This window comes from Rana temporaria, chromosome 3 (assembly GCF_905171775.1).
Source record: "Rana temporaria chromosome 3, aRanTem1.1, whole genome shotgun sequence".
NCBI classification, from domain to species: domain Eukaryota; kingdom Metazoa; phylum Chordata; class Amphibia; order Anura; family Ranidae; genus Rana; species Rana temporaria.
The window spans coordinates 219,026,730-219,050,968 of NC_053491.1; the positions used below are offsets into that span (position 1 = coordinate 219,026,730).

The 24,239-nt window shown below is 44.8% G+C and overlaps 1 protein-coding gene across 1 annotated transcript in view; it reads right to left on the bottom strand.

Moving 5' to 3' along the window:
- ALDH1L2 (aldehyde dehydrogenase 1 family member L2) overlaps nucleotides 1–24,239 on the bottom strand; it is a 114,431-nt gene that overhangs the window by 14,470 nt on the left and 75,722 nt on the right. The window contains exons 11-16 of the mRNA XM_040344268.1: nucleotides 21,911–22,030; nucleotides 11,643–11,770; nucleotides 8,704–8,854; nucleotides 5,374–5,444; nucleotides 3,120–3,225; nucleotides 1,866–1,953 (exon numbers count right to left, since the gene is read on the bottom strand). Coding sequence (XP_040200202.1) covers nucleotides 1,866–1,953; nucleotides 3,120–3,225; nucleotides 5,374–5,444; nucleotides 8,704–8,854; nucleotides 11,643–11,770; nucleotides 21,911–22,030 — 664 coding nt within the window. The remainder of the gene's footprint in view (nucleotides 1–1,865; nucleotides 1,954–3,119; nucleotides 3,226–5,373; nucleotides 5,445–8,703; nucleotides 8,855–11,642; nucleotides 11,771–21,910; nucleotides 22,031–24,239) is intronic.

Here is a 24,239-nt window from a genome sequence, read left to right on the forward strand (position 1 = left end):
AGGGATACGCCGGGCCAATTACACTACGCCGCCCCAAACTACGGAGCAAGTGTTTGGGGAATACAGCACTTGCTCCTGTAAGTTGGGGCGGCGTAGTGTAAATGGCTTACGCTACGCCCCCGCCTCAAATCTACGAGAATCTGGCCCCTTGAGCATAGCCAATGCAGGTCCTGCTTAGGGCAGAGTCCAGGATTGTTAAATTTAGGGCTAAAAAATCCAATAGATATGATACCTTCTAGTCTCGCTGTATAAAAGTTCCCCTTTGAATTGTCCCACCGTTTGTGTGCCTTCCTTAGACGCCCGGCGCACGTCTCTGACGTCAATCCGCGCGCCAGCATCTTAAATAGTCAGGTCCACCCGGAAGTGAAGGGTCAAGCCTGACCCCTGCCATCACCGCCGGCGGCTATTCCTTTGCGGCGCATGCGCAGATTGACCAGAGTCGGTCACACCGCGCATGCGCCGCTAACCGCAGTAGTGCGGATCAGGATATGTGGAAGATGTGACTTCCATCCTGTGAAATAGCCTTACAGCTCCACCTAGTGGCATGTCCTCAGATGACGGCCGCCCATAATCGAAACCCACCAAGCGCCTTCTCGCAGGACCTATATCCAAACAGAAGATAGAAATAGAATTTAGAATTTAGAACATATACATAAAAATATATATTAATATATACTGTGCTGTAGACAGCGAAAGACATAAAACACATGATCATGTATGTATGTTCACCTGGTATGTGGTAAAGATACACAGTCAAATAGAGATAGAATTGGGTATTTAATTGCAGTCTAACACACAATTAACCACTAGATGGCAGAAGCGGTCACATTAAGTGTGGCAAAAGGATATAAAGTTACTAAAGTTATGAACTTTTTAAGCATTATGATTTATCCTATACTGACTATAGGAATGGTTTGAATTGGCTCCCATCAGGGGTATGTCCTCTTGTGCCTGACCGTTGTTCTTGGAACTCGCTAACCGCCCGATGCAGCTCTTATAAACAAACCTGACAGAATAGGTGAGCATGAAACATTAAGAAGAGTATCAGTATATGTAAAATGCTATCATGCCCTGTAATATTTACCTATACAAATAACATGTTTTGTGTTTTATTTTGTATATAACCAGATGAAGAAATAGATGGATGCGGCACCCTGACGACGCTGTAATGTGAAACATGTTGGCGACCAGCACTATCTCCATCTAAATGAATTCTGTCATTAGTATTATAACAGGGCCTATAATTGATTTTATTGTCAATTTTTAATATATTTAAAATAAAATGTGTTATTTTTGTATAAAACACTGTTGTTGTTCTTGCTCACCTACAATAGACACATGTCTCCATTAAAGTCCTAATTACTCCGAGGTGGCTAATACCCACCCAGATTCCCCTCTCCAATTTTTCTTTTAGTATTTTTCAATTAAAAACAGTTCATTATGACACAATTTTTTTTTTTTTTAAACCAAATGTGATCTATTAAGGGTTTAGATCTAATTGAAGCTCCCAAAAAAAAAGAGTATACACTAAATAAAAAAGCCTTGTGATCAGGGAAGAAATAATATTTCATAATAAGTATATACCATGTGAACAAATAGGGGGGTGGGGTGTTATTTCTGTTTATAAGTCACTTTAAAAAAAACGCTAGGCTATAAAAACGTCATAAAGATTGATTTTGCAAAATAGTCATGGTTCGTTGGAGTAGGATCTGTTGAACTTGAAAACACCTTTTCGCATTTTATATTGAATGTCTGATTTTTATTTCGAGCAACATGACATCTCAGGGCTCCTTCTTGAATTTGAAATCATTTTATAAAAAAAATGGAAAATAACAGTGTTATGAAATGAAATTTTAAAATATTACCTGACCCTGGCAGGATATTGATGACTCCTTTGGGTACACCTGCTTTTACAGACAACTCAGCAAATTTTAAAGCTGTAAGAGGAGTAACCTAAAAAAAGTAATACAAATGTCACAAGGACATAACCACAAAAACTTGATTATGCTGAAATGCACATTTACTGTAGCAGTAGTAATCTCCATCAAATTATGAAGTAACTTATTCATATTACATCCGTATATATAAAAGCTGCCATATGCATCATCTGTGCACTAAATTGTATTTTCCTTTACAATATGTGCATACTTCTATTGCAGTGTGTAATGGGTCAGTCATTCATAGCTTTGGACTAAATCAAGAGAAACAATAGGGATTGTCTGGAAAAATCTGTCAGCCAAATCCCCACTAGCCCACATTTGGTTAATAAGGGGTGTCTGCACCCTAAATGCATTGATATTGCAGTGTTATCACAACTTGAAAAAATCTGTTAGGATATCACAACCTGAAAAAATGTGATTGCATATGTAAGAGGAAATCTCTACAAAGTGAGTGTATTAAACGTCTGGCATGGTATTTAGTTCCTCCCCAAGTGTCACTTGAGAAAGGAGCGCGCAGGACTTGTCACAGGCCAGCGCACACTCTGAAACGCGTTGTGCATCTTTTTGATCCCCGTCAGCCACCGTCCCTCTGACGTCATCATCTCTCAGCAGATGAGCGGCTTGTTCAAACAGCGCTCACACACAGCATTAAAGACTCGGTTCTCCCGGCTCCTAAACTGAGTTTGCTTCACAGCTTGCAGGCACAGCCCGGTTCCAACTTAAATACCACCATTTCTACTCCCGATTCTGCGTTTTTAAATGTACGTTTTGGATACCTGCACCTGTTATTATCATTAAACCAGATGACTTAGAGGCGCTTTTCCTGTCTTTTGTTTTTCATGAGGCATAGTATGACACTAATAGCCACAAGCATGACACCCAAAGGCAGAGGCATGATGGGACTTGTAGTTTTGCAACAGCTGGAGGTCCGCTAATTGCTTATCCCTGATATATATATATATATATATATATGGTCAGATCTCCATAAACACTTGGCTATTTTAGTGTGATATTTACAGAAAGCAACAAAGTGAACATATGTCACAGTGTTTATTTTAGCAGTCAGTAGTCAGAAACTGCAACCCAGTGATTTAGCTGCCTAAAAAATATCCTCATCCAGCTGTTGGGATGTCAATGGTCATGTGTATTTGGAGAATTTGTATTAAAAAAAAAATGTACCTGTGCAGGTTTCAAAACAAGTGTATTCCCTGCAGCCAGACATGCTGCACTCTTCCATGCGAGCATCATCAATGGATAGTTCCAAGGAATAATAATAGCACAGACACTGTGGAAATAACATAACCCATCTAGATTAGATGTTTAACCAAACCAGAGCTAAAAACCATCTTTCAGAAAGATGGAAATAGTGTTGATTAGTTTTAAATTGGTTAATGTTCAGAAATAACATATGTTCATATTACTAAGGGTGATGTCAGAATGATCCTCTTGCTGGATCAGCATGGAACAGGATTACCTTCCCAGGATTAATGAGCAGGTTACCTATAGCATGAATCGTTTACCATGTCAATATACAGCTCTGTTCTAAGGCCTCATACACATGGGCATTGCTCAACTTTACGCCGGATTCAAGTGTTTTAACAAGCTTTTTTTTTATTTTTTCGATTTTTATTGTTTTCTGGATAATTTGTACAAACCAGAGCAGATTTCTTCAACCATTCAAATTGCTCTTCATCTCCAGTCCAGGAATTCTGAATTATTATTATTTTTAGGCGTGCTGGATGTAGCGTTAAACAATCTTTAAGCAAGCTTCAGTAATAACTAAAACTTACAGAACACTACATCCAGCACTGCTAGATGTGAGCTGAAGGGTTCTTAGGGGACACTACCAAGTGCTTCTCCAACTAGTGATTAAAAGCCATAGATGGAAACAGAAATATGGAAAAATGTATTGCTGACTTGTATTTCAAGGTACAAATTTCAAGGCTGGCTTCACTGTGAAGCCTCGTACACACGACCGAGGAACTCGACGGGCGAAACACATCGTTTTCCTCGTCGAGTTCCTTGTTAGGCTGTCAAAGAACTCAACAAGGTAAGTTTCTCCATTCCCGTCAAGGAAAAAAAAGACATGCTCTCTTTTTGGCTCGATGGGATCCTCGACAGTTTCCTCGTCGAAAAATGTACACACGACCGGTTTCCTCGGCAAAAAAAAAATCCCAGCAAGTTTCTTGCTGGTTTTTGCAGAGAAACTCGGTCGTGTGTACAAGGTCTCATTCATTCACTACCTGGTACGTCATCGAACCAGAAGAAATATTTTGCACATCCCAACACTTCACTGGCTGTTTTGCTTTTTCCAGGTCAGTGACTCAGTAAGGCCTCGTACACACGACCATTTTCCTCGACAGAATGCATCAAGAAACTTGGTGGCAGAGCTTTTTTGCCGAGGAAAACGGTCGTGTGTATGTTTTTCATCGAGAAGTTTTCTTTTTTCTTGTCGGGAGTCTCAATTTCCTCGTCGCGTTTCTCGTCGGGCTGTTTTACGACGAGAAACACATTTGCGTGTATGCTTAGAAACCCGCGCATGCTCAGAATAAAGTATGAGATGGGAGCGCACCTTCGGTAAAAGTAGGGTTTGTAATGGAGATTGCACATTCGTCACGCTGTAACAGACTGAAAATGCACGAATCGTCTCTCACCAAACTTTTACTTAACACGCAGTAACATGAGATTAGCAAAAGCAGCCCCAAGGGTGGCGCCAGTGGAATCAAACTTCCCCTTTATAGTGAGATGATAGTCACTGCTCCAATAAGTTATGTGGATGGATCTGTATCCTCTCAGAGAAACCCAGGTGCCGGCAATGCACGAAGCAATTGTAGAAAGAAATGTTTGGACAGCCGCACTCTGGAAAAACCTTCTCGGTTGCCTTTTATTGGTAAAAGTATTCAAACACCACACATCACAGCAAAGACAGGGGCATACAGCTGACATTTCGCACTATCAATCAGTGCTTACTCATGAGTAAGCACTGATTGATAGTGCGAAACGTCAGCTGTATGCCCCTGTCTTTGCTGTGATGTGTGGTGTTTGAATACTTTTACCAATAAAAGGCAACCAAGAAGGTTTTTCCAGAGTGCGGCTGTCCAAAAATTTCTTTCTACAATTCCCCTTTATAGTGCCGCCGTACGTGTTGTACGTCACCGCGTTTGAGAACGACGAGATTTTGTCTTGACAGTGTGTACGCAAAGAAAGCTTGTCAAGATTCTCGACAAGCCTAACAAGGAACTCTTCGAGGAAAACGATGTTTCATTTACGACGAGTTCCTCGGTCGTGTGTACGAGGCCTAAGAAATAAGTGAATCACAGCCGTGGAACTTGTTCCTAGAACAGAAGTTAGCAGTGGCAGCCCCTATATTTCTTCTCCCACAGGTTTCCTTTAGAGATGTGTACATATCATTAGTACAGGTTTAAATACTCACCCTAGTGGCTCCTTTTTAGTAAATGTTAAATTGCGGTTTGGACGTGCTTGGTTTATTGGAATTGTAGATCCCTAATAAAAAATAAAATAATAGAAATAAATTCTAATATTCACCAGAAATACATTTTTCTGTAGTGGCATGAAGCCCTGGATTAATAACATTTTCATGGATGAAATGAGGCAGAATCCTGAATAGCAGGTATACAGTATGTAACTTATTGCAAGAGTGACATTTAAGAATAATAAAAATATATATATATATATATATATATATATATATATATATAGTTATCATAGAGTGTCCCTTCAACTCTGTTAAAGGGGGCCTCTTCTGCATCTTCCTTAGGGCCCTTTCACACGGACGTGTCCGTGTACGGGCTCCGCTTTGCTCAGCAGGGATTGCTCCATCGATCCCCGCTGAGCAGGCAGATGATAAGTCTATCTCTGCACACTGTGCAGGGACCAACCTGTCAAAACGCAGCTCTCCTCTATGGGGAATCGGATGAAGACGGACTGTAGAGTCAGTTTTCATCCAATCCGATCTGCCAGATGGATGGGAAAATAGGGTTTCCATCCGTCACACTTAAGTGTATCGGATCAGATGTCAGCGGACATGTCACCGCTGACATTCATCGCTCCATAGACCTGCACTGAGCACCCGTCTAAAAAACTGACCTAAACGGTCCGTTCGTGTCAAAGGAGCCAATTTCTTTGTGTATGACTGGCATAGTGCTGACAGAGGAACCCCTCTTGCTGGGCCATTGTGTTCTCCCAGCTTTTTAAACATTTAACATTTTCATTTGCTCGTTTTTTGTAGCACTGCATTGAAAAATTGTACCAGAAAAATGCATTTATAAAAGGACTAAATGGTAGATATGTCATAGCTATAAGCTTTAGCTTTCAGATGGAAGAAAAAATACCTTTTATAATAATCTTAAAAAACATGACTGATTCACTGTGTTCATTTTTAATAAATCATACCATTTTAAGAATGCTGCAACATCCCCCTCCTTTCCATCTTCTTTGGTTTTCAATTAACCAACAGAGGACAACCCTCAGACCGGCAGAGAGCAGCTGTCATTCATACATAATGTGCTGGCCCGGCCACTGCATATGTGCTCTATTGGTCTCAGAAAGAGAAGGGGCGGCGCACTTTGGCATTTTCCCCCTGGGTGCTAGAAAACTTTTTCCCACCACTGTTTGTCAGGTACACTATATGGACATGCTTGTTCAAGGTTAATGACAGCCCTGGAGCAGGAACCAATAAAAACAAGTCAACAAACAACCCACAACTTCCTTTTTAGACAAGTTATTTTGTATTTTGCATATACGGTAATATGCCTTCACTCTTTTACTGACTTCATTTTTTTACTTAGCCAATCAACCCTTTCGCTGCCAAGTGTTGAATTCCATTCTGCACTTCTCATAATGAATCTAATTAATTTTCTATTTTTTTCACATCTGAATATTTTTATAATTTTGCTGTTACTCAATATCTATTTTTTTAATGTCATGATGTTGGTCTGTCCCCTCTTTGGATCGAATGCAGTGGTTCTCAACCTCCTAGTGCCGTGAGCCCTTGAAAAAATTTCCCAAGTTGTGGGGACCCCTAACAACAAAATGTATTTTCATAGCAAGGGTTGAAAGCACCCAAGGCAAGACAAGTAATTTGTGCCCCTCACCCGCGGACATTTAGCGCTCCCTGAGTGCCTTCCACTCGTACAGTATTAAAAACCTTATAGTAAATTTTAGGATGTACCACTCTTTCTCTTTGTTCTCCTTTCTTTCCCTTTCATCTCTCTCTATCCCAATTCCTTGTTTTTTTCCCCCATCCCTCTAACTGTCTTTCTTGCTCTCTCTTTTTTTCTTTTCTCTCCCTTTTTCTTTGTTCCTCCCCCTCTTATCTTCTTTCCTGGGAGAAAAGTGTTGGCTTCAGGAACAGCCCAGGATTTGGTGACCCCTGGCAAATCATCATTTGACCCCCGAGGGGGTCCCGACCCCAGGTTGAGAACCACTGATCTAATGGATGTGTCTGCTTTTTTTTTTAAATAACAATTATTAAGGTCCCTTTCACACAGGCTCAGGATCAGGTCCGCCGTTCAGTTTTTCAGGCGGACCTGATTGGATGCTCCATTCACTCCGATGGAGCGGCGGATGTCAGCGGTGACTTGTCTGCTGACATCCGCCGATATCTGATGCGATCTTGTCCATGAAATCCAGGATAGGATCGGATGAAAATGAACAGGTGTTCCGTTTTCATCTGATCTCCCATAGAGGAAAGCGGGACTCCGACAGGTCCATCTCCACACAGTGAGCGGACACGGACCTGTCATCCACCTGCTCAGCGGGGATCAGCGGATCGATCCCCCTATGAGCAAGCGAAATCCATATTACGGCAAGCCCGTGTGAAAGGACCCTCAAGCCTCGTACACACGACGAGGAACTCGACAGGCGAAACACATCGTTTTCCTTGTCGAGTTCCTTGTTAGGCTGTCGAGTAACTTGACAAGCCAATTTTCTCCATTCCCGTCAAGGAAATAGAGAACATGCTCTCTTTTTGGCTCGTCGAGTTTCTCGACAGTTTCCTCTACGAAAATGTACACACGACCGGTTTCCTCGGCAAAAAAATATCTCCCAGCAAGTTTCTTGCTGGTTTTTGCAGAGAAACTCGGTCGTGTGTACGAGGCCTTATAGTTTATTGTTTAAATAAAGTGTATTACAGTGGTAGTAAAGTCATTCTAAAAAAAAAAAAAGTCATTCTGTTTATCTTTTACCTGAAGGTAAGTTTATATTAAGGCTTACCTGTAGGTACTGTAAAGTTATTATCAATGGTGCATGTGCCCTGAAGGAACAGCAGGAGTACGCTGTTCCTTCAGAGCTCCGTGCCGCGACCGGGACTCCCATGTGCATGCGCTGGAGTGATGTTATCACAGCGCGGCCAGACGGCCGAAGCCTGTGAACCCAGAAGGAAGACTGGGTGAAGATGGAAGCCCTGTCAGCGGAGACAGCGTGGTGCTGGAGGGCTTCGCTTTAAGGTAAGTTATTTACAATGTGCTAGTATGCAGTGCATACTAGCACATTATGGCATTGCCCTGCAGGGGAAATCCCCCCCCCCCCCCCGTTTACTACCACTTTATTGCTTTATTTTTTTTAAACTGTGAAAGTCAAAAGGGGACACTTAAAAAAGAAAATGCGCCTATCCATTTTTACCAACAAATTATTACAATTTCACATGCACAAGGAGACCTCCCACAAGTTAGCCAAGTTTATTAAAGCAGTGTTAATACTGTAATTAAACAGAGTATAGATAACCAAATAAGTATGTTCTTGCCTGAATTTTGTCGCACCATCCAGCAAAGTACCTGAAGGTCTGCACAGACATCCCCACGTGCGTTTTCAGCGCCAGTGTGTAGACGGCTCCTGAGTCTAATGCTTCAATAGTTGCCAGCTCTTCTTGATGTTCTTCCATAAGATCTGCAAGTCTTAAATGGAAGTTCCAGGTTATACCTTGCTGTTTGCAGACAATAAAAACGGCACCAGAACTACCATATTGTAATTTATGCTGCTTAAAGCGGTTTTAAACCTCAGTCATGAAATCCAAAAAAATCACATATATCTGTAGTGTTTACTTGTCTATCTCCAAAACTGTGCCATTTCTCTCTGGTGCTTCTTTCTTCTGTTATCAGCATGAGTCACATCTGACATCCCGACACCAGAGATAAAATGGTGACGGGGAAGGAGCTCAGCACACAGCTTGTCTATTCACAACACAGCTCTACATTGTTCCTTCAGTCCTGTGCTGTGTGTGAAGGGAGGTGTGTTCCTTTCCTCCAATCAGCTCTCACACACTGTACAAGAGCTCTAACTGCTGCTCCCCACCCCCTCATCTGTGCTCCTGACAGATGAAGATGGATTTGATCCAAATTCAGCACTTTTGAATGGATGTAGAGAAGAGAAGACAGCAGATAAACAAGTAAAACCTATGTAGGAGGATTTGTTTAATCTATGTGTATCATCTGAGACTATTCACTTCATTGGGTATATGGGAGTGTTTACAACCAATTTAATTAATAAAGTCAATTTGCAACACAATATAAGATGCCTTGCACACCATGGACACTTTTTTTTACTGTTATCAGCTGCTTCTGCATTCTGATCTGATGAACTATTTCTCAATGCAGTTCCTTATTCAGAGTAGAAGTATGGGTTCTAAAGCAACAAAACTCACCAAAGATGTTAAGGCCTGTGAAAGGTGGGTTCTAAAGCAACAAAACTCACCAAAGATGTTAAGGCCTGTGAAAGGTCACATGCCTGAGTAGCGGTGGTTCACCCTCCATAACAACTTTTTAGCATAAAATGAGGCATAGTAGCGCGAGCTACAGTATGCCTGTCTTTATTTTTTTATCCCCGTACTCACTGTGCACTCGTAGAGACAAGATTACGACTCCCCGCGGGGAATGGGCGTTCCTATGGAGAGGGAAGGTGATTGACGGCCGGCTCTGGCACGTCACGCTCCCCGAAGACAGCCGGAACAGGTCTCGGCTCTTCACGGCAATATACGGCGCCTGCGCACAGACTATGCGCAGGCGCCGTGCAGCGCCAAGTCCTATTTCGGCTATTTCCGGAGAAGCGTGACGTGCCACTATACAAGAAAGGTGAGTGATCTTGTACAGTGCAGGTTTAATGCAAATGTGTTCATGTGTAATGAAGAGATTGGTGTAAATGAATACATTATTATTGTTATTTTGTTACTGTTGTTTATACTGTATAGTGACAACATATTCCATAGAACTTTACAATTTGGGGAAAAAACAACGTAAACAAGCACAATTTGTTGCTCGCATAGACAACGCAACAAATAGGCTAGGTGCTCTACGTGCTAGAACACATGAAGTTGATAATCTAGCCATACACTGCACCAGTCATTTGATTCCTGCCAACACCACCTGGCCCAACAAACATGAATAAAAAATGAAAAATGTTACAATTAAAGAATAAAAAATAAATAAAAAATTAAAGATGCTACATGGAAAATCTGTAGCTAAACAGTGACTGCATCCAATCAGATCGGGTAATTAGACAGCTGCAGATGCTGTGGCTGTCTAAATATAATAGCTGGCATGGGCGATTGCTCCATCCACACAAGTAAGGCTCCGTTCACATCTCCGCGTTCCATATCGCAGGCAGAATTAACAGCGATTCTGTCCGTGATTCGCAGAATCGCGGGACGCCCCCGCGTTCCCCCTGCGTTGCCCATCAATTTCAATAGCACCCCAAATGAGGAGTGATTTTCCCACGATTCGTCCAGCGACAATCGTGCAAACAGAATCCCGGAATGCCTGTCACCCAAAATAAATAAATGAGCTTCTTTTGGGAATGACGGGTGTCCCGCAGGTCTGTTTGCACGATTTTACCGCAAGTGTCGTCCCCATACGCCAAGATGTGAACGGAGCCTAAGGCCTCGTACACACGATAGGTTAACCAGAGGACAACGGTCTGATGGACCGTTTTCATCGGTCAAAACCGATCGTGTGTGGGCCCCATAGGTTATTTAACCATCGGTTAAAAAAAAGCCAACTTGCTTTAAATTTTAACCGATGGATTCCTAACCGATAGGACAAAACCGATCGTTAGTAGGCACGACCATTGGTTAAAAATCCACGCATGCTCAGAATCAAGTCGACGCATGCTTGGAAGCATTGAACTTAATTTTTTTCAGCACGTCGTGTTTTACGTCACCGCGTTCTGACACGATCGGTTATTTAACCTGATGGTGTGTAGGCGCGACGGACCATCAGTCAGCTTCATCGGTTAACCGATGAAAACGGTCCATCGGTCCGTTCTCATCGGATGGACTGATCGTGTGTACGAGGCTTTGGTGTGCATGGGGAAATCAAGTGACTTTTGATGTAATTTATAAAACATTACATTTGTGTTTAAACCAGAATATCTGGTGAAATCCCATGCATACATTGGCAGCACAAACTTCATGCATACAAACAACAATGCTAAAAGCCTTTTTATCTTCTGTTCTCTATGGGCTCAGGTAAACCTTTTGTAGTTGATTCATAAAACCAAATACAAAATTAATCTAAAACTTTTCAAGCTATAGACTCAGCTCATAAATCCTGAGACAAGGATAATGGTCTTTATTTTCAGCCATGTGACTGTCATTTTCAAATCTCACAATACTATATTATTTTAAATTAAATATTGGTGTCTTGACTTTACAAACTGGGCCTTATGCAACATTTTGAATGCATGACTTACCTGTATAATATTCTCCCTCTGTCTCTTGCATTCATTTTTCCCCACTCTCCATTTTCAAAGGCATCTTTTGCTGCAGACACAGCTTTATCTACATCAGCTACAGAGCAATATGAGACTTTGCATAGCACCTGCGGGCAAACAAATATACTACATTGCAATTTTCAAAACTCTTGGGGATTTCAGAGGGAAAATGGCCCCTCAAACCTTGCCTTTACCCAAAACCATTTTTCCCATGAATGTGTATAAACTCCATTTAAAATTACAAAAGTGGGAAAACTTTAACTTTAAATTGAGAAAAACACTGTTGCTTTATTCAGTCTAATAAGCAACCCAAATCAAATACAATAAGCTTAAAGCATAACTAAAGCCAGACCTTTAATTACAATTTGGATAGAGTGGAGAGGGATCAGAACACCTCTCAATTTGTATTGCTGTAGTACCCCTGTTAGGGAGATTCACCCTCTCTGGGCCAGATCCACGAAGCAGTTACGCTGGCGTATCTATTGATACGCTGCGTAACTGCTAGGTTGCTCCGGCGTATCTTTGTTTTGTATCCACAAAACAAGATACGCCTGAAGCTGGGCTAGATCCGACTGGCGTACGTCTTAGTACGCCGTCGGATCTAAGGTGCATATTTACGCTGGGCGCTAGGTGACGCTTCCGTCGATTTCCGCGTTGAGTATGCAAATTAGCTAGATACGCGAATCCACAAACGTACGTCCGGCGCATTTTTTTACGCCGTTTCCGTAAGGCTTTTTTCGGCGTAACGTTACCCCTGCTCTATGAGGCGTAGCCAATGTTAAGTATAAACGTTGGGCCAGCGTCGAATTTTCCGTCGTGTACGTCGTTTGCGTAAAACGTTCGCGAATAGGGCTTTGCGTAGAATGACGTTCACGTCGAAAGCATTGGCTTGTTGCGGGTTAATTTTGAGCATGCACACTGGGATACCCCCACGGACGGCGCATGCACCGTTCAGAAAAAACGTCAATTACGTCGGGTCAAGACGTATTAACATAAAACACGCCCCCATCTCATCCATTTGAATTGCGCGCCCTTATGCCGACACAGTTACATTACACCGCCGTAACTTACGCCGCAAATTCTCTGGATACGGGAAATACGCTGTAAGTTACGGCGGCGTAGTGATCTGAGATACACTACGCCGGACGTAAACATGCGCCGATGTACGTGGATCTGGCCCTCTATCTGTCCTGTTTACCATTATCACCAAAAGTAAAAGATAATCCCCAACGTTGGGTTGTCACTAGAACAGGAACAGAGGTGAAATATTAAACTGAGATATTAGTTCTGGTTACCCAGGTCACATTTAGGGATTGCTCACTTTTGAGGATGCCACCAACAGCATCAAGCCAAATGTCAGCATTCCCATGGAATCATAGGGATTATTAAATGCAAGAAAAATTTAATGTCTTTTATGCATGAAATATTGATGGCCTGTGTGTTTTGTCTTACTTCTTCACCTTAATGCATTAATATACAAAAGAAAACAGCGACCTGGTAAGGTCCAGTGCCTCCATCCCTATCTAGTTAAAAAGGGAGAAGATGGGGAAGTGGGACTTAAAGTATGTAGGTATACCATCCAAATGTATTAGTATATACTGGTAATGTAATACATAATGGTAATCGTGTCACATAATAAATAACAATTAATGTACAGTATATACATATATACATACAATGGAGGCATGAAGCCACATACTTACATACAGTTAATCACATAATACTGAACATAATCTGATAAGGCATGTAATGAGTTAAGACACAGCATATAACATCTCTACGCGTTTCATAGATTAATCTACTCTTCAGAAGCATGCACGTGGATCGGAGTGTAATGATGGAAAGGATTTCTGTAAGGTCTGACCCTGTCAAGGAAAAAAGGGGGTGTGGATGTTGAAATAGAAATTAAAGTAATATAACCCCCACTCTCTGAAATGCTTACAAATTTAGCTAGATGATAATGGTATGGCACTTGAGATCAGAGACCCCCTAAGGGCATCACCGCCGGGAGCTGAGGTGATGTGGGTGGCCTTGAGCCCAACAAGGACAGCATCCGTGGAGGACAGGTGACATGGAAGTGAGGATATCCATTGTATGTATATACATTAATTATTATTTATTATGTGACATGATTACCATTATGTATTACATTACTATTATATACTAATAAATTAGAATTTGTATACCTACATGCTTTAACCCCTTAACGCCCGCCGCACGACTATATACGTCCGCACGGACGGACAGGCAAAAGGACGTATATATACGTCCTTGCCTTTCCGCGGGTCGGGGGTCCGATCGGGACACCCCCCCCCCCGCTGCGTGCGGATTCCCTCGGGGAGCGATCCGGGGCGATGGCGCAGCTATTCGTTTATAGCCGCTCCGTCTCGATCGCTCCCCGGAGCTGAAGAACGGGGAGAGCCGTATGTAAACATGGCTTCCCCGTGCTTCACTGCGGCGGTGCATCGATCGTGTCATCCCCTTTACAGGGGAGACACAATCGATGACGTCAGACCTACAGCCACACCCCCCTACTGTTGTAAACACACACTAGGTGAAGCCTAAAACGTTCAGCGCCCCCTGTGGTTAACTCCCAAACTGCAAACTGTAATTTTCACAATAAAGAATGCAATTTAAATGCATTTTTTGCTGTGAAAATGACAATGGTCCCAAAAATGTGTCAAAATTGTCCGAAGTGTCCGCCATAATGTCGCAGTCACGAAAAAAAATCGCTGATCGCCGCCATTAGTAGTAAAAAAAAAATAATTTATAAAAATATCCCCTATTTTGTAAACGCTATAAATTTTGCGCAAACCAATCGATAAACGCTTATTGCGATTTTTTTTACCAAAAATAGGTAGAAGAATGCGTATCGGCCTAAACTGAGGAAAAAAATAAATTTTATATATGTTTTTGGGGGATATTTATTACAGCAAAAAGTAAAAAATATTGAATTTTTTCAAAATTGTCGCTCTATTTTTGTTTTCTAGCGCAAAAAATAAAAACCGCAGAGGTGATCAAATACCACCAAAAGAAAGCTCTATTTGTGGGGAAAAAAGGACGTCAATTTTGTTTGGAGCCATGTCGCACGAGCGCGCAATTGTCTGTTAAAGCGACGCAGTGCAGAATTGTAAAAATGCCTTTGGGCATTTAGCAGCATATTGGTCCTGGGCTTAAGTGGTTAAAGTCCCACTTCCCTGTCCCCTCCCTTTATTCTATGACTTAAGGTGAAAAACGGAAAATTGTATCATACTTACCAGTAATTTTCCTTTCCTGGTGCCTATCCATGGCAGCATACCTGTGACAAGCTCCGCCTTGGCTCCTCCCTCAGGAATAGTGAATATTATAAAAGAGTCGGTGAACACCGCCCCCACATTCTACGTAATATAGAAAACCGAGGGTGGGAGCGTATGCTGCCATGGATAGGCACCAGGAAAGGAAAATTACTGGTAAGTATGATACAATTTTCAGTTTTCCTGGTGCCTCCATGGCAGCATACCTGTGACAAATAACTAGCTGAAACGGGTGGGATGCTGCTTAGAAGTTTTATTACAAGGACATCATTAACAAAGGTTAACAAATAGAGGAGGCGACGGCTGACTTGATCGCCTGTCTGCCAAACTCTACCGAAGAGAGAGCTCCTGGGTCCACCCGGTAATGTTTCATAAACGTGTGTTGGGACGACCAGGTCGCTGCCCTACAGATGGTCTCGATCGACACGTTTGCCCTTGCTGCCCAAGAGGCAGAAACTGCCCTCGTGGAGTGCGCCTTAATCGCCGACGGAGGATCCAGACCTCTCGCCCTGTACGCTTTATGAATTAGCTTCACAATCCAGGAGGAGATTTTTCTCGCTGACGCCTCTTCACCTTTTCTTTTCCCCCAGGGGATTATGAGCAACTTGGAAGAGTTTCTGAAAGGCGCTGTGGCCTGGAGATAATGCTTCAGCGTGGAAGCAATATCTAGCTCGTGAAAAGAGCCTGAGTCCTGCTCTAGGAATGTTGGGAGTGCCCAGGGTTCCGACATGGATAAGGATGATGCAACTTTGGGGATAAACCCCCGAACTGTCCTGAGTTCCACCCTGTCGGGGTAGAACACGATGTGATTGTCGTCTGCTCCTAGGGCTTGGAGCTCTGAAACCCGTCTGCCCGATGTTATGGCTATCAAAAATGTAAGCTTCAAGGTTAGATTCCACAGTGATGCTGAGCCCGAAGGGGCAAAGGGCGGATTGACTAGGGATTCTAGGATGACAGCGAGGTCCCAGGTGGGAAAAGACTGCCTAGTTGGTGGCCGGATTCTTCTGACGGCCTTGAAGAATTGGACTATTAGTGGGTCCTCGGCCCACCTCTTCCTGGTTGCCGATGAAATTGCTGCTACTTGTACCTTTAATTTACTTAGGGCAAGACCCTTGTTTAGGCCTGCCTGCAAAAAATCAAGGATCTGAGAAGATGATGGAAGCTCCGGATCGCAGCTTTTGTCAGACATGAAGGACCTGAACTTGTTCCACACTTTCCCGTATATACTGTTTGTGGAAGGCTTTCTAGCCCTTAGGAGGGTAGCAATAACTTCGCTGGAGCAACCTAGAGATTCGAATTTTTGCCTTTCAGTCGCCAGATGTGAAGGTTCAGCCTGCCTGGATCTGGATGAGTGTGACACCCCTGAGACAGGAGGAAGGGTATCAGAGGAATCTTGACTGGGGGTTGCAGACTCAGGAACATTGCTGTCGGAAACCAGGGACGTCTCGGCCAGTATGGTAGGACTGCCATTACTATTGTGGGTTCGATCATTACCCTCGCCAGGAATTTTGGTATCAGAGGCCGTGGCGGGAATGCATAGGCCAGATCGCATGTCCAAGGGGCTGTGAGAGCGTCCACTGCCTCCGCTTGGGGATGCGGTAGCCTTGAGATGAACCTCGGAAGCTTGGAATTGCTGGCAGTTGCAAATAGGTCCAGCTCGGGGAGCCCCCAGTGGTCTGTTATCCAATTGAAGATGTTGGGGTGAAGAGACCACTCGTTGGCGTCTACGAACCTTCGAGATAGGAGGTCGGCTTGCACGTTGAGACGTCCTGGCAGATAAACTGCCCTTAAGTCCTCGAGGTTTTTTTCTGCCCACAGGATTATGGGTTCCACTTCCCTCAGCAGGGATCTGCTGTGTGTCCCTCCTTGGCGATGTATGTAAGATACGGCGGCCCTGTTGTCCATCCGTAAGAGCACTGGTTTCCCTGAGATCTCGAACTCTAGGGCTAGAAATGCCCGGTAGACTGCCCGGATTTCCAGGATATTGGATACCAGGCCTGCCGCCTGAAAAGACCATCTGCCTTGTACTGAAATTTGATTGCAGTGTGCGCCCCAGCCTGCTAAGCTGGCGTCGGTGGTAATTATGGTCCAGTTGACATGCCCTAACGCACGTGGCTTCATCAGGGTTTGTTTCTTCATCCACCAATGGAGGCTTCTGAGCATCAGGGTCGTCAGGCATATGTGTTGAGCTAGAAACCGTTTGTTCCACTGCCTCAAGAACTCCAGTTGAAAATATCTCAAATGCCAATGGGCCCAAGGGACCATCGGGATGCATGATGACATCCTGCCTATCAGGCTCAGGCAGTTCGAGGCAGTCAGATATGGTCTGGAACTCACATTCTTCATCTGTCGGATGATATACTTCACCTTCTGGGGTGGAAGGGACACTGTACCCTTCTCTGTGTTGAAAAGTGCTCCCAGATAGATCATTTCCTGGGTTGGAGAAAGATGACTCTTTACCTTCCATCCGAATGGTTTACCTTCCATCCGAATCTCGTCAGTGCTGTCAGGAGAACTTCTCTGTGTTCCAGTAGCTGGGCTGGATCTTTCGCTAGGAGAAGAAGATCGTCTAAATAGTGGTATACTCGGAGCCCTTGTTCCCTTAAAGGGGCTATGAAGGCGATCAGGGTCTTCGTGAAGACTCTTGGAGATGTGCAGAGGCCGAAGGGGAGACTGCGAAACTGAAGATGTATTTGGCCTACTGCGACCCTCAGATACTTCTGGAAGGATGGGAGTATGGGTAAATGCAGGTAGGCATCCTGCAGGTCTATGGACAGCATCCAGTCCCCCGGTTGGACTACTCGAATGATCGTTTGTAATGATTCCATCTTGAATTTCTCTAGGAAGATGTAGCGATTTAGCCTTTTCAAGTCTATGACTGGTCTCCAGCCACCCGTTTTTTTGGGGACCAGAAACAGGGTGGAATAAAAACCTGAAAACCTTTCTGATGGAGGTACGGGAACCACCGCTTGCTGATCCTGTAGGGAGAGAAGATACTGTTGCAGCGCCTCTGCTTTTTGTGGAGACTTTGACATCTCTGTCGGAGAGAAGAAATCTTTGGGGGGTTTGTCTAAAAACGTCCAGAAATGACCGTATTTGATCGTGGAAACTACCCACGGATCCTTGCACTCTTGTTCCCAGATCTTTGAGAAGAGTTGAAGTCTGGCTCCCACAGGGACTGCTTGGGACGGCTTGGCGTCAAAAGGACTTAGCGGGATCCTGTGGAGTAGGGGTTGTTGCCTGTCTGCGGTTTTTCAGGAAGGTGGACTGGGTGCTTCTCCAGTTTTGTCTGAAGCCCTTTCCCTGCCTGGGCTGACGATAGTCCCTGTTCTTGGAATACTGGAATCTAGGCGCAAAAGACCTGGAGCGCCTGGGCCGTCTGTCTTGGGGTAACAGGCCCGATTTCCCACCAGTGACGCGAGAAATGGCTTTCTCTAATTTCTCCCCAAAGAGGGCTTTCCCATCAAAGGGTATTTTACACCAATTTTGTTTCGACGCGACATCTGCTGACCAAGGCTTCAGCCATAGAGCCCGCTTGGCCAATACTGTGTGGAGCATGGATCTTGCGGAGCATCGAATTGAATCGATGGCAGCTTCGCCAATAAAGTCTGCTGACAGTTTAAGTTCATCTAAGGCTTTAATAATGTCTTCCTTCGGCACCTCCTGCTGGATTGCCGCCTCTATATTATCCGTCCACACGCGTAGCGCGTTGGACACTGACGTCAGGGCTATTGCCGGTTTACAGGCATTGCCCGCCATCTGGTAAGCTTTCTTTAAATCCAGGTCCATTCTCCTATCGAGGGGATCTTTGAATGAAGTCGAGTCCTCCATCGGTAGTGTAACGTTCTTTGCTAATCTTACCACGGCTGCATCAACTGTTGGTGGGCCTTCAAGCATTGCGGAGTCGGCCTCTGAAAGGGGGTATAGTTTCCCCAGGCGATTGAGGGAAAATCTTTTCTCTGTTCTCTTCCACTCTTCCTCAATAACGCCCTTAATTTCGTCCATAAGGGGAAAAACGGAAATCTGACGCTTGAGATGGGGAAAGAAGGCTTTTGACTTTCTGATCTCTGTCTCGGGCTCATCCCAGCCGATTGCTTGCTTTACAGCTTGTACATAGGGCTGGACCATGGCAAAGGCAAAGCCAGACGCTTCCATGTCGTCAGAGGAGTCATCTGAAAGGTCCTTCTCTTCTTGAGGTTTGGAGGAGGAAGCAGGCGCTGGGCGCGAGATTCCACTTGTGGAGGGCCCAGGGGTGGCCTCCTCAGCCGAATGGTCCTGAGGAGACGCCTGCTGCTGTGGCGGCATTGTGGCCACTAATTCCGCAAAAGAGTCTTTTATCGCCTTCTTAAGGAGGTCCGCCACTTGTCTGCTTTCGGACTCTCTGTCTGTTGCATAGTCCTTCAGGCAGACACGGCAAAGCCGCTTATGTGGAAGTGGGGTAGCCCCACAGGCCTGGCATTTTGGCGACCTCTGTCTCGGGGAGCGTGAGTGATGACGCTTTTTGGCTGATGCCTTTTTGCCATTCCCATGGTCGTCACGCCTGGGGGACCTGCCTCTGTTGAGGCTAGACTCTGAGTCTTCACGTCGCCTGGAGGTCTTCTTAGACGTCTTCTGGCGTACAGGGCTGTAATAGAAAAAGTTACCAGCCTCAGTGCACTCTTTTTTTTTTTTTTTTTAAAACACATGACCTACCTGGATGTAGGTCCTTACCTTAGGAGAGGAGTAGGCTCTTGTGTGGGCGGCGAATGGCTCATTTTAGGCGGCTTAGCGGAGGCAGCAGCTAATGAAACTATAGGAAGAGAAAAAAGGGTTAACCTCTCAGCCTCAGCCTGGATCAGGGGGGTCATTGATCCCCTAATTTGTATAAGAATTAAGCCCTAGGATTTTTTTTTTGTGTGTCGCCCCCGTCCCCAAAATAAACGATTTGATTTCCCCTTTACTTCCTTTCCCCTTTTTTTTTTTTTTTTAATTTTATATTATATAAATCTTTTTGTGGCACCCCCGTCCCCCAAAATAAACAATTTGTTTCCCCTTTTCTTCATTCCCTAAAAAATTTTTTTTTTTTTTTTTTTAAATTTTTATATTATATATATATATATATTTTCCCATTTCTTTTTTTTTTTTTTTTTTTTGTACCTGGGACGACAGGTATCTTATGCCTGGAGCTCTGGGCGGATGGACCTCTTCCCGACAGCCTCAGAGCCCTTCTGAGGCCGTCGGGGAGCTAAAATAGGGTCCACCCGATCAGGCACCGCCTCTGCCCTGAGCTCAGAGAGCTATTGGCAAGAGAACGCCGCCTTTCCCTGATCCAAGATGGCCGCCGCGGCTTCCGCGTCTATCGCGCATGCGCGAACCGGCCGCCCTAGGACCCGGAGGTCCCGGCCGCCGGCGCATGCGCAGAACGCGGCGAGGGACGCCGTGAGCAAAGAAAAGTGGATAGAGATGGCGCCCGCGCTCCCTAGAGGGGGGAGAAGGCCCGGGAAAGGGTCACACAGCGCGTGCAGAGGGACCAGGCAACCGGCAGTAGCAAGGGGGGGCCCCAAGAAGGGATAGGGGAAGGATGAACAGAAGGCACACCTGAGTGCTTAAGGGAGACAGATAGAGAGGTAAAATACATTTTTCTAACAAAAAAAGATGCAGGAATAGCTGCTGCCTCTGAGCCATGGGGAGCTAATGCCTGGTAACCATGTTGCAGATAGCGCTCAAGTTAAGGGCTAATGCTTCTTGTCCCAAAAGAACCTACAGAAGGGACTCCCAGCCTTATAAGCGCGTTTAGCTGCCCAAGAGAAGGGACCGCATCCGGGAGAGGCTTGAACCCGGATGGACGCTGCCGAATGCAGAAGGTAAGGACGCTGCTACCAAATTCACTGCCATGAGGTTTGAGGAAAAAAAGGAGAATGTGGGGGCGGTGTTCACCGACTCTTTTATAATATTCACTATTCCTGAGGGAGGAGCCAAGGCGGAGCTTGTCACAGGTATGCTGCCATGGAGGCACCAGGAAAACCTTCTATATAGTGCAGTAGCCCACCTAGAGCCCCCCTTTTACTCACCTGAGCCCGGTCTTTCCAGTGCATAGAACGAGCACACCAGCTCTAGCTGGTGTCATGGGTCCTGATTGGATAGATTGATAGCAGTGCAGCCATTGGCTTCCACTGCTGTCAATAAAATCCAATGATGCAGGAGCCGAGGGTGGTGCTGAGTCCTGCTGTTTGTGTCAATAGACGCAGCAGCAGGACACGGGAGCACGCCAGCACGAGTGCCCCGAGGGAGAGCGTTTCTCCAATGGGGCACTCGAGAAGAGGAGGAGCCAGGAGCGCCGATGAGGGACCCCAGAAGAGGAGGATCTAGACCACTCTATGCAAAAACAACTGCACAAAGGAGGCAAGTATAACATGTCTGTTATTTAAAAAACAACGGTTTAGTTATCCTTTAAGAGCCGGTTCACACTTAGGCGGCACGACTTCGGGGGCGACTCCGCAAGGCATCCTGAAGACGACTTCAGAGGCGACCTGCAAAATTACCTCTGTATAGAAGTCAATGCAGGTCACCCCGAGCCGCCCCCGAAGTCGTGCAAGAACCTTTTTCTAAGTCGGAGCGACTTGCGTCGCTCCTATTAGAACGGTTCTATTGCATAGAATGGGGACGCGACTCGTCAGGCAGCTGAGGCGCCTGACGAGTTGCCCCAGTGTGAACCGGCTCTAAGGCCTGTGCAGGAATCTGCATTGTGTATAAAATGAAGTGACATCAACACTGTGATGTGAACAGGGCACATAACTGGGGTGCATGAAAACTGATGTCAACGTGCATAAAAACTCACTGAAACGCACTGATGTAAACTCATGTCTCTGCAAGTGAAATCTGTGTGGTTTACTCATCACATTTCAAGCATGTATGGTGTGAACAAGCCCTCATTTTAAAGAGTGTCCATCTTTCCCATCTTATAAAGCATCTTACCGATCCGTTGGTTGGATTAATAGTGTCATACATTTTCCCACTGTCAGCATCCACAAACTGTCCATTTATAAAACATTGGTATGGCATCTTCACAGTCATGTTGTTCACATTTAACGTAGCCTGTCGTTTAAAAACAATATGTAAATTATTCAAGAAAGCTAGGTAAGTTTACGAAGGGTCAATCAACAAAAATATGTATTTGTAAGCAGCAATTTCTGTGTTTGTATTCTAAGCCCATGCATATACAGTATATTGCTAAAGCCAATGGCCCGGATTCACAAAGCACTTGCGCCGACGTATCTCAAGATACACCGACGTAAGTACAAATGTGCGCCTTCGTATCTATGCGCCGACCCACATACTAAGATACGCCTGAAAATAGGCTTCCTACCACCGACGTAACTTGCCTACGCCATCGTATCGTGGGCGCATATTTACGCTGGGCGCATTTGCCGCTCCCATTGATTTTCTATGCACATATGCAAATGAGGGAGCATAATATACGCGGTTTGCGTAAGTCGTACGTCCGGCGTAAAGTTATTCCCCATATATGAGGCACAACCCATGCAAAAGGTATGGACCTGGGAACACAAGCCGTCGTATCTTTTGTCGTTTACGTTGTACGTTAATATATGACTAGGCGTAGGTTACGTTCACGTCGTAGGCAGTGATCCGTCGTATCTTAGGCCCCGTACACACGACCGGATCTGTCCGTTGGGATTTATCCGCGGATCAGTTCCAGCAGACAAATCCGGTCGTGTGTACGGCCTAGCGGACATTTTTCGGCGGACATTTGTCCAGCCGACCGTTTTTCAAGCGGATAAAAATTTCTTAGCATGCTAAGAAATCTATCCGCTGGAAACCTGTCCGTCGGACTTATCCGGTAGTCTGTACAGACTCACCGGATAAGTCCAACCGATCCCCATCCCTCGCATGCGTCGAAGTGATTCGACGCATGCGTGGAAGTATTTACCTTCCAGGGTCGCGCACGTCGCCGTGTCATTGTCGCGGCGACGGCGCGGCCACGTCACCGCGTATGTTTTCCGCGGGGATTTTGATCTGATGGTGTGTACAGCCCATCAGATCAAAATCCGGAGCAGAAATGTTCGCTGGAAACGGTCCGGCGGACCGTTTTCATCGGATATCTGCTCGTGTGTACAGGGCCTTAGGGAGTAGTTCCGACGTGATTCTGAGCATGCGCACTGGATGCGTCCACGGGACGGCGCATGCGCCGTTCGTTATTCGTATCTTATGGCGCTCGGCCCATCATTTGCATGGGGTCACGCCTCATTTGCATGGCTCACGCCCACTTCCACTTACGACGACATACGCTTAAGAAAACCCAGCGCAGATTTGGTGGCAAGTGCTTTGTGAATCCAGTGCTTGCCTCTCTGCGCTGCGTCGGCGTAGCGTAAAGAAGATACGCTACGGCGGCATAAATATGCGCCGATGTATGTGAATCCAGGCCAATATACTGACAGTGACTGGACATGTTACAATCTGGTTGTACATTTCATCATCTTTTTTTTAATTTTCCAAAACCTTTAGATAGGAGAGCAAGCCTAAACAATCCATTAATTTTGGATTCAACTGCACATGCCCTTTCACTACAAGGTTGTCCAAAAAGAGAAAGTACAGACTGTATAGTGTAGGGCAGCCTTTCTCGTCTTTTTTACTATGGAGGAACTCTTGCAATAATGTTTAAGACTCTACTAAAAATGATTTTATATTCAAATTGTGGTACATACGCCATGCCCCATTAGTGAGAGGTGGTCTCCTTAGGCTGGTGGTTATTGAAAAGAATGACCCTTATATTGGTGGTCATTGGCAAGCATACCGCTTACGTTGGCGGTCAGTGGGAAGAATGGTTATTACATTGTTGATACGTGGACCGAATGCTCTCCTTTACAGGCAGCTAACATGATCATTGGTGCCATTGGTTAGTTAGCTAACAAACAAGAAGAGGTGCCACTGGTCCCATGCCCTTGGCTCTACCAAGTGGCATTGGTGCCAGAACTATACAGGCTTCCTCAGGTCAGAATTTAACTGACTACTGCTCAAAGAACCCCTATCAATCTCTGGAGGAATACTAGGGTTCACATAGGTACACATTGAGCCACTAATCTGGTATAAACATGCAGATTGAAAAGTAAGAGAGACATCAGATGTTCAAGTCAGTTCCTCAAGAAGCATTAACGCCATTGGATTAGTATGAGTTCCAGGCAGCCACTCAGCACTGGCAGCCATACTAACGCTGATTTTATAAAGGAGTTGAGAATGTTGACTAAACGTTGTGTGAATAATCACTTCAATAATCCAATCATATGAA